Genomic DNA, 10,909 nt, shown 5'->3' with positions numbered 1-10,909 from the left:
TGTCTTAAGTCGCCAAAAGCAGGCAGTGCTGACAGTCAGTATTATCTTAAACCGGTCACATGAACTACTATGGCTGAAACAGAGTCAACAGACGCAGTTTTTGGTTAAGTGTGGAACAAACAGGTTTCACAAGTTGCAATCATTTTTTTTGGATCAAACGATGCTCTGGAAAGGAAAAAAATTCTAGACCTAAAGCACTACAGGGAAGTTCATATACTCGAGGAGGGCTTCCAAAAACAAGGAAATGAGATCTGTTTTCATACAGAATAAGCACAAAACATCCTCCATGGCAGTTCTATGTTATTTTTACGATCTGAGCAAGGAATTAGAGGTGAGAGCTAATGCAGGTTTGCATCGGGCGGCGGTGAACGTCGACGAACTAAAAAATAGTACCAATGCAGATCTGAGAAAGGGGATAAAAAGAACTCACAAATGCGGACGAGCTGCGGAGGGTCGCCGTCGTTTTCTGGTCCGAATCAGGTTGATGCAGCGGCCTGAGTCGATGAAGACGAGGGGTTCGATGGCGGCGGCGGCAGAGCTTGAGCAGCGAAGAAAGGAGGTGCGAGGAAGAAGACGACTGAAGAAGGAGAATGGGAAAGGACCTAGGTCGCGCCTATTTATAAGGAAGGACCGACCAAGACGGCACAAAAAACGAGGAGACCAAAGCATCATTATCCAGCGGCCCCGACGCCTCGATTCTTGGGATGGTCAGTAAAGGCAAAGATTTGTTGGAGGACATGATGGATTAAAATATGAAATTTATTGAAGATGACATCACAGAGATTTGACCCGGATCCAGATGATGACGTCACGGCGGGTTAGAATTTCCGCACAAAAAAGAGGATTAAGGGCTAGTTTATAAGGTTTTTTAAGATTGACATGAACCAGTTCAAATCAATCTAGGGCCTAATGTTGGGGATATAATTATGTACGTAAGCCGGCCAGGAGGGGCCGGGTTACGCAAAGAGAAGCCCATCTGAAGCCCAAGACCAAGATGTGAAGATGGCGGTTCAGTAAAGGGTCTAAAGGCCCATAGACGATTTAGGGCCCATGGTGATAAGCCACCATGAGGGCGCAACTTGTATTGTAAGGTAGAAATAACTAGTCACCGAGCCGGACACTGTTTATGAGCCGGCCGGGACTCTGTAAGCCATAGGGCGTCAACCCGTGTATATAAGGGGATGACCCGCTGGCGGCTTAGGGACAGAAGAAAACAAGAGATCGAGAACCGGGCATAGCGTGTCTCGCTCCCCGGCCATCGAAACCTCAAGCAATTCCAACCCAACTAGACGTAGGCCTTCCTTCACCGTAAGGGGCTGAACTAGTATAAACCTCGCGTGTCCTTTGTCCCGATTAACCCCTTTAAGCTTCCTAGTTGCGATGGCTCCACGATCAAGTCCTTGCAAGGGGACATCTGCCGTGACAATTCCACGACATTTACTAAATATCTTAACAGAACAGTTGCTCAAACAGATTGGTCTGAACTTCCTCATATTCTTGGCATATGGCTCTTTAGGGATCAAAGTAACAATAAAATAGTTTAGTCTCTAGATATCTAGAGTCCCATTCTCAAAATCTCTAACCAAAGCCATAAAGTCATTTTTGATTACCTCCCAGAATTGTTGATAAAAGAGAAAAGATAGACCATTAGGACCAGGGGCTCCATTAGCATATGATCCCATAATGGCTTCTTTAATTTCTTCTTCTAAGAAAGGTCTTTCCAGGGAAGCATTTTCTGCTTCTGTTACCATTTCTTCCTCAGACCAAAATTGATCATCTAAATGTATATTAGGTTTAGGCTCAAATCCAAAGAGGTTTTTATAAAAGTTAGTTGCCACCTCCAGCATGTCCTTAGTGGAGTATACAGGCCCATTGGGGACCTCCAGGATAGATAACTGATTTTTCCTTCTGCGCTGGTTAGCAACAGCATGAAAATAAACTGTGTTTCTGTCTCCCTCTTTGATCTTCCTATCTCTAGATCTCTGCCACATAGCAGTCTCTTCTTTCTTCCAGATCCCCTCAAGTTCCTCTTTAATTTGTTTCATTCTGAGGACATCCCCAGCATTAGTTCTGTTTTGTTCAGCAAAGATATCAAGGATATCAAACTCCTGGAGGAGATCTTTCTTTTTCTTTTTCATGGCTGCTTCTAGATTTATGCTCCAACCTTTAACACTTTTCCTAAATAGCTTGGTTTTAAATTGCCAAGTCCCAATAGCAGTTGCACAAGGTGATGGTGTGGCCCAAATTTTTTCCACCAGGGTTCTAAAATCTGGTTGGTCTAACCACCATTTCTTAAATCTAAAAGGCTTAGCTGGGTTACCACTACCCACTCCAAAATCAAGAAGAATTGGGGCATGGTCACTCCCCACCCTAGGGAGGGCACATAAGGTAGTGAGAGGGAAGTTACTGTCCTAACTAGTGGCAGAGAAAACCCTGTCAATAGTGGCAAAGATGGGGTTGTCTTGGTTGTTACTCCAGGTATAAACCTTGTTAGCTAACTTATATTCCATAAGCCCCCATTTATTAATCCAGTCATTGAACAAGAATGTCCAGGAAGTATTTTTATTGCCTGAAGATTTATCTTTAGCTTCTCTAATCAGATTAAAATCACCTCCCAATAAAACAGGATAACATAAATCATCCATATTCTCATGCAGTTCAACAATAAAGTCAAGCTTGTCTACAGCATAAGCTGTGCCATAAACCACAATCAAATGCCAACAGAACCCATCAGTTTCATTTTTCAGGGTAATGATAATGCAGTATTTTTTACAGCTTACATTAAGCACCTCAAAAAGATTGGTTTTGGTACCCACAAGGATACCCCCAGCAGAGCCTACAGCAGGTAAAATGTGCCAATCATACACACTAGAACCAGCTAAGGCATTGAGGAAGGCATCAGATAAGGTTTCTCTCTTGATTTCTTCAAATCCTAAAAAATCAGGATTATACTTACCAACTAAGTCAGACAGGCACTGTAGTTTCCCTTTTTGGCCCAAACCTCTAATGTTCCAAAAAATATCAATCATGGAATTTTGAAAGGGTGTGTCAGACTAAAAAGTCCACCTCTCACATTATTCCCAGTCCCACCCACAGCACCAGCAGTGCCCCCTGATGTGTGGGTGTTGGGAATGTCTTTTTCTGGAGTACAAACTCCTTATCAATGTCTAGTTCAATATCTAAACTATCAGGCAAGGAAACTTCAGGATTTTGAGAAGCAAAAATAAGGCATTTTTCAAATTCATCTCTAACAATTTTATTAATGATTTGGTTCTTGTATCTCTCATCATCACCAATTTTGAGGTTAACTGCAAAAGCATAAGCTTCTAAACTAGAGATAGCTGCATCAGTAAATGACTTACTTTTGAAGGTAGGTGGGATCTCCAGGTTTTTCTTCATCTTGTAGGCTGCAGCTTTTTCCATGATGTTTTGCCTGTTGTGGACTCTGGAGCTCAGCCTTGGGGCAACCACTGGTCCCCACTTGGTTTTTGGTGTAATTTTCCCTTTAGTTTTATCCATGAACTCCATAATCTTCAGGCCACTAGCTATGTGGGTATCAACAGTAACCATTTCTTCATCAGGTTCAGCAGATTCACTGTCAGTATCAGAAGCAGAATCTTTCAGTTCTTTCAGCAGACCAGAACAATATATCTTTTGAGTAGACATAGGGGAAGTGGTAGCAGCAATCCCACTTGGTGATGTAGCAACCATGGTGATTTCATCAGATCTGTTGAGTGCGGTGCTGAGGGATTTGATTGCCTCAGCAAAGGGTATTGAGGAACATCTGCTTGGGCCCACATTATCTTGCTCAAGTCCCTTGTTGACTCTCACAGGAGAGAAGCGTGCCTCCAACAGAACATGGGGATGAAATGAGGTACCATCATCAACTGTTTTTTTCCCAGCTGGGGTTTTTGTGGGGGCTCTGTTGGCAAGGTCTAGAGCATCAATGGGTTCCTCTCCATCATCCAGGAAGTCTTTATCCAGTTCCTCCTCCTCTATTATCTTGTTGTCATCATCCACTGTTATGTCAGTAGGGCCATCATCATCATTGGGGTCATCAGCTCCCACCTGGTCAAAGCCCTCCACAGTAAAGGATAGGATATACAGTTTTTTCCGCATTTCCATAATTCTTTCAAAGGGGATTTTTGTTGGGTCTCTGCAAGAAATTTTGATCCTCACTTTCTCATAGAAACTCTTCATCAGGCCATTCCAGTCGACATCCACAAGAATTCCAAAGCTAGAGGCTATTTGGGATAGCACTTTCCATGTACACCATTTAGAGGACAGACCCTCAACAACCACCCAGGCTTCAATAAGCTCACTGAATGGGTCGATTGAGCCAGTCCATTTTTCCACAGACATAGAGATGCCATCAATTGGCAAATCAAAAGCAGGGAATTCAATCAACTCATCAACATCTTTCCAGGGAGGAAATCTAACCAGGAACTTCTCATCTGACAGCGGCCTGATTTGCCACATCCATTGTATGTTTTTGCAGAAGATACCAGAAAGGTTTTTCATCAGATATGACTTGTTAATTTCTCCTTTCATAATCCAGACTTCTCCACAGTTCCTAAAATTCAGCCAGCTTGCTTCTCTTCCCACAGGGGCGTCGATGTCATAAAACCCCAGTCCCAGCGCAGAACTCCCAAAGAAAGTGGCAACTGGGTGGGGCTGTGCCCAGGCTGCACAGTTGTTGACATTGTGGCCCTCCAATACACAGATGAAGGAGGTTTTTTTTTCTGTATGCAGTTACCAACGTAGTGGCCAGGGCCTCCACAAGTGAATCAAACCATATCTTTGTAGCGCTCGTCAAGTACTTGTACCAGTGGGGTAAGTGGGATCGGAGCCGGAGGCGCAGTGGCAATGGTCTGAGTAGGGGGGGGCGTACCTTTACCAGGCGGCGCAGCTACACGCACACCTCCTGGGGGTTGACGACGCCCGGGGATCTTCGATGGAACCGGACCACGCTGCTTCTGCCCCATCGGCGGCGCATTTTTGTCTGCCATGACAGCCTGTGCAAAGGATTTGGAGCCTACCCCAATTCCTTCTCAGATGATCTTGAGCTGCGTCGGTGGTGGATCAAACGGACGAAGGTGCTTGATTGGGAATAGATCAGAGGGAGAAAAACATCCCGATCGAGCTAAGTCTTTTCTGAGCCATCCCAATGTGGAGGCGGATTTGGTTTTGCCAGGCAGAGGGTGAGGCTGGTGACGGCGGGGGGAGGGAATGACCCAGAGCTGCCCAAAAACCCTAGATATAGATTCATCCGCGCTGTCTTGCGGAGGAGACGTATTAGGTAAAGGCGTTTTCACTTTTTTGCAGCGGATCAGCGGGAAAGAGGTGATGATGGTACCCGCATTATCCCGCCCAACAGTATCCTCTCTTTGTTCAGGGGAAAATTCCCCAATCTCTACCAATTTGGATCCCCCCGTCAATGGAGATTTACGATTTTCCAAGCACAAGCTCAATTCATCACCTACTGGGTCTAATGACAATATTGATTCGGAAATCAGACGACTAACCTTCTCTTCTGGGATACAAATCCCTTTGTCAATGCGAGATCGATTCCCAGGCGAAACCACACCGCGGTCTCCAAACCACGGCGGTTCCAGTGATCTATGGTGAGGTAGAAGATCCACCCCACCCGTAGAGAACTTCAGATGCTTGACGGAATGACGCCGAGGATGCCCTCCCATCGGAAGGCTCGCCGCGGCTCCATCGATTTTTCCTCCGCCCTCGCCCAAACTACGAATTCGGCCGGTGGGGAAGATGGAAACGGGGGCATCCTCACCCTTTCCTCTAGCGTGGCCTCCTCGAAGATTCTTCGTTCTAGCTTCCTTTGTTCCACATCCGCCCTTCTTCGTTGGACCTCGGCGATCTTCACAGCCACAGATCTCATCTCCGACAAGGTTGCCTCCGCCACCGCCCGGTCCGCCATCTTCCACTCCTGCACGCACCGGATCCACTCGAAGGTAGAGTCTCGGATCCTGGTCACGCACTCCTCCCACTCCGCAGCTCTCGACGCCATGAGCACCGCCTGCGGCACTAGAGAAATCAACCACAGGATCTCTAGGAATTCCTCTCCGTATGGTCGGCGCAAGTTGCTGGGGGGGGGCTGTGGGTGCAGCTAGCGTGAGCACTCCTCGCCGGCGTGGAGGCATGGCACAGGGCCAGATCTATGGCGGCTGCGGCTGCGGCGGGGGGGGGGAGGGGTGGAGTCGCGGGAGCGAGGTGGGAGCCAGCTCGGTCTAATGGATTCTAGAAGAAAATTTTCTGCGAGGATGATCTTATTGTGATCCAGAAGCGACTGCTTGTGTTCTTCTTCCAGGTAATTGCCTTTCTACCATGCTCCTCTGTCATGCCTCTTCTTCTCTCCAGCCTTCTCCCCATGGTGTTTGTTGTATGTTCTTCTCCCCCATCCCCCTCTCCCATGGCGCATGTACCATGTTCTTCCCCTCCTCCCCCTCTCCCATGGCGTCTGTTCTATCTCCTTCTTCCTCTCCTATCTCCTTCTTTCCCCCTCTCGCACGGTGTGTTAGCTGAGATATATGAATGGGGGGGTAGTAGAGTCGAGGGCCTTTTCATGAGTTCCAAGTTGAAGGAGCGTCGCCAGTTTGTATGCTGACAAGTTGTGTTTTTTTCCCTGTCAGGTGCTTTTGTTCTCCATGAAAAGGAAAGGACAGTGGGCCCGATCGGTTCTACTTTTGTCGCTGTTAGTTGCTTGACGGGTCAGATTTTCAGCCCGGCCCATTTTCTTCGGGAAATACATATATATATACATACGATTGTCCTAGGTTTTTTCAACATACAGCCGTGAACAGCTGATTGGTTGGAAAATTCGAATGATATCTAATTACAAATCAGTCGAATGTCAAATAGACAGTCACATAAACTATGTTTTTTACTACTATTAGTAGGTAAGGATTTTGTAGAACTTTTAGGTAGAGATATAATTTCCTTGTAGAAATAATTCGATATAGGAATCCTCTGGATTCGAGGATTCCTAGATCGGTTCATACACCCGTGGCCAAAGGGCAATTCAGAACGGCTGCAGGATGGAGGCCGCGCATGGGAACTGGGCTGCCCTGCCCAGCGATCTCCTGATCTGCGTGGGCGCGCTCCTCACCGTGCCTGCTCGCATATGCTTCCGCGCCGTGTGCCGTGCATGGAGGGAAGCCATCCCGGAAGAGCAAGCCCGCGCAATGCCGGCACCGTGGGTTATCATACCCCGCGTCGACGGCTGCAGCGACTCCTTCATTGTCCTCTCCGTGCCCACCATGAATTCCTTCCGGTGGATGCCCCCTGGCGGTGTGCGCGCCCGCTGCGTCGGCTCCAATGGCAGCTGGCTCGCCATCGTCACCGTCGTTGACGGCCGGAACCTCGCCATCTCGCTGGTCAACCCGCTTACCGACGCGCGCGTTGAGCTTCCGCTCGTAACCTGCTGGCGATGGGCGTTAGATACCGAGCATGATCTCGAGTTTGAGCTGGACGTCATTGTCCGGAAGGTGGCCTTCTCCCCGAGCCCAAGCGCGCAGGACTACACGGTCGCCTACGTGTCTCACTGCAGCGAAGCCGTGTTTTGCACCAGGGCCAGCACCGACTGCTGGGTGCTGGCTTCGGCTCCCCGAGCTTGTCGGCGGTGACCGCGAGGGCATCAGGCGGGAGCTGGACGTGGCGTACCACCAAGGCGAGTTCTACTACATGGCCACGAGCGGCCAGGTGTGGGTGGTCTACATGGCCGCACCGCCCCCCTCTCCCGTGCCGCTCGACGTGTTGGAGCCCCCCTTCTACGGCATGGTCATGTGCCGCGGCTACCACCTGGCTTTCTCCGGCGACGGCGCGCTGCACGTGGTGTGGAGCCGGAGCGAGGGCGACGGATACCCGCGGAGTTGCAACCTCCGGGACATGGCCTGCGAAATGATTTTCGGTTTGTGTTTTTTTTTCGTCCTTGGCCGAAATGGCCGAATTTCGGGAATTTCAAAAAATTCGGCAAAATCTCGGACGAAATTGCAAAATCAAAATTTGAAAATTTGGCCAAAATTTAACCGAAATTTGGCCGAAATTCGGCCGAAATTTGAACAAAACTTTAAATAAAGTAGAGCAAAACATATCAACACAACAACCATCAGGAGAGATCTTATAAACTTTAGCAAATAAGCTCTAGGGATTAAGAAAATTGAATCTGCCCAACATAATAGGCACACGTTAGCTATAATGTTGCCTCCAACATAACAGTTAACAATCCAACATAGCAGACACACATTAGTTATAAAATTGCCTCCAACATAACCCTTAACAGTCCAACATAACAGGCACACATTAGTTATAAAGTTGCCTCTAACATAAACCCTTAACCGTCCAGCATCAGTTCAACCATCACAGCATAGTTCAAAGTTTAAATAGTCCAGTACAGCCAAAAGACTTTAAAGCATTAAACATAGAAACATCTCCAAAAGACAACCATCAGCTTATTTGAAGCATCAGCTCCAAGCTTCCCAACATCCAAAAGCTTCTTGATATCCTTTGCTCACGTGCCATTTCTGGTTTGGAGAAAACAGAGGAAGGGTCATGATACAGAGTGCATACATCTAAGTAACTAGCAGTTCCAAGTAGCAACTAAAATACTGTGTTAAGTAGCAATTAGAACAACACTACTAAGTGATTGGTAGCAACTAGAACATCACTGGTATGTGATAAGTAGCAATTATAGCAACAATACAAGAAGATAAGTATCAATTACAGCAACACTACTAGGTGAGCAATTAGAACAGCAGTACTAATCATACACAGTGAGCATAAACATTAGAGCACGAGAACAATTAAAGATCAACCTACTTAAAGAAAGCAATATACATCAAGCTATTTAAAGATCAGCCGCTTTGAACATATACATCAAGCTAGATTTTTCTAAGTAACAAACCTGAATCAGAAACACCAAAAAGAAGAGACTTACCAAATTTACGAGTAGAGGCTGTTGACGTTCTTGGTCTTCTTCCTAATAAGTCGTCCAGATCTAGTCTCCAAATGGCCAGTGCTTGTTGGTGCCTCCTTTTGAACTTGTACTTGTGTCTCTTCTTCAAGTTGCATTTGTGTCTCTAGCTGATCTTGTTCACCATCCTCATCATCCTCACTCACCCCATCATCATCCTCGATGTCATTATCAACATATTCATTCTCTTCTTCATCATCCTCACTCTCAGTTTCAAGAAACTCATTCTCATCATCATCATTCCTCTTTCTTTTCTTGTTATTACCCTTTGAACCAACATAAGACGCCTTCCTGCTTGAGTTGAGGCGCCTTATTTGCTCAAAAACAGCACTAGCTGCATCAGCTCCATCCACAATCGGATCCTCTACATCCTCATTCAGCCACTCCATTATTGGGTTTGTTTCATCAAACATTGTGGTATCCATTAGCAATGCACTTGGATCAATTTCTTTATCTATATCTCTCTCTTTCTCTTGATCTTCTTCAGCACGTATCTTCAAGGTTTGAATAGTAAAGAAGTAAATTATATGACATGCAAGGACAACACAAAGTAGAAAGTAAAAGTGATGGTTTATACCTTTAAGTTGTAGCGTACAGAAACTAGCTTGTGGAGCTTGTCATATAGAAGACGACTTCTTTGCTTTGTGTGCACCAAAGCAAAAGCGCTCCAATTTCTCTCACACCCACTAGAGGAGACACATTGTGAGCAAATTCTCATTGCACATTTCTGCAATGCAGGAACATCCCCTCCAAACTGAAACCACCATTGGGCTGCAAGATAACACCAATGAAATTTTCAGGAATGCAAACCAAAAGGAAATGGAAATTCTAAAACTAAAACACCATAACTTACTTGGCCCCATTCTCGCCGCAGCTTCTTCTGCCAATATGGCAACTCTCTCATTGCATCTCTCACATTTCTTGGCACATTGGGACAGCTCCTCACATTACCTACAATACCACCAAGGTGCTCCGTGACACGGGTTGCACCTCCACCTTTGTGCTTTAGGCTGTAGTACGTGCAATCAAAACCCCCATAATACGGCCATGCATGGTTCCAAGGATCATATAAGTTATTGTCTTTAAGTCCTGCATTGCAAGGTTACAAACATCAGTTTAATTGAACCTAGCAAATAAAGATCATGGTTCCAATAGCATCGTGTGACCAAGAAAAGCATAGTAATACCTTTCCAAGGTCTTTGGGAACCACTTCCATTTGCATCCTGGTCGCCGCTGCCACTCCTATTTGCAGTTCCATTACCTGAAAATCACATGACAAAAGAACGACGGTCAGTTATAAAGAGTAGACAGCTAAGAAAGCAAACCTTTCTTACTAGGGTGTCCTGATATGAATGAGGAAGAAAAACAGTACAGACAGATTATCTAGTTTAGATACTAAGGAATAAATAATTTATATACAAGCTGATGCTCTAGTACCGCTGGACATTGAAATTAATCAGTGGTCAACAACTACTTAGTTAAATACACAAACACAACTGAAGCATCTGGCGAGGAGCAGTGGACGAGGAGGCTATTTATATACAAACTGAAGTCTACTTAGTTAAATACACACACAACATGATGCACCTTCTACATATGGAAAAGTCTAAGTTCACCATTGATGGGGCTACCGGAGGCAAAATAAGGACAATAACTTTCAGATAGTTATGTACTTGAGTATCACCTAAAAAATTAGCAACTTTTGGGGTGTTTTCGTGCAATTCCAGTGCATTCAACAAGCAACTCATATGTGTTTCCTATTGGTTGGTTTGTGTAAAATGAGAAAATCAAGAAAACGTGTGCAAGTCCAACTCATCTTGTATGTGTGTGCAACTATATACATCTGCATATAGCAATTGTTCTAGCAAACTCTAAGCAACTGCCCCCTAGCAGAAATCCACACAACTATTCTAGCAA

General features: G+C 45.8%; 1 protein-coding gene across 2 annotated transcripts; it reads right to left on the bottom strand.

Moving 5' to 3' along the window:
• Window positions 1–8,371: 8,371 nt before the first annotated feature.
• On the bottom strand, window positions 8,372–10,483 carry LOC123059832 (ATP-dependent RNA helicase DRS1). Of its 2 annotated transcripts, XM_044482346.1 has the most exons (4): window positions 9,846–9,891; window positions 9,570–9,763; window positions 8,957–9,486; window positions 8,372–8,543 (listed from the first exon to the last, which is right to left on the bottom strand). In XM_044482346.1, exons 1-3 carry the CDS (start codon window positions 9,853–9,855, stop codon window positions 8,962–8,964), a joined length of 729 nt encoding a protein of 242 aa, XP_044338281.1. In that variant the 5' UTR covers window positions 9,856–9,891; the 3' UTR covers window positions 8,372–8,543; window positions 8,957–8,961. The 2 variants fall into 2 exon arrangements, 1 of the variants encoding a protein (XP_044338281.1); XR_006427606.1 differs by lacking the exons at window positions 8,957–9,486; window positions 9,570–9,763; window positions 9,846–9,891 and adding an exon at window positions 10,179–10,483.
• Window positions 10,484–10,909: the final 426 nt, after the last annotated feature.

This window comes from Triticum aestivum, chromosome 3A, assembly GCF_018294505.1.
Source record: "Triticum aestivum cultivar Chinese Spring chromosome 3A, IWGSC CS RefSeq v2.1, whole genome shotgun sequence".
Lineage (NCBI taxonomy): Eukaryota > Viridiplantae > Streptophyta > Magnoliopsida > Poales > Poaceae > Triticum > Triticum aestivum.
The sequence above is the reverse complement of the archived record's forward strand: the minus strand, read 5'-3'. Positions and strand labels throughout refer to the sequence as shown.

Bases quoted from the DNA above. Each gene is read 5' to 3' on its own strand.
- LOC123059832 (XM_044482346.1), bottom strand. The intron at 9,487-9,569 runs GTATAAACCATC...CAAACCTTGAAG, and splicing joins CTGTACGCTACAACTTAAAG to ATACGTGCTGAAGAAGATCA.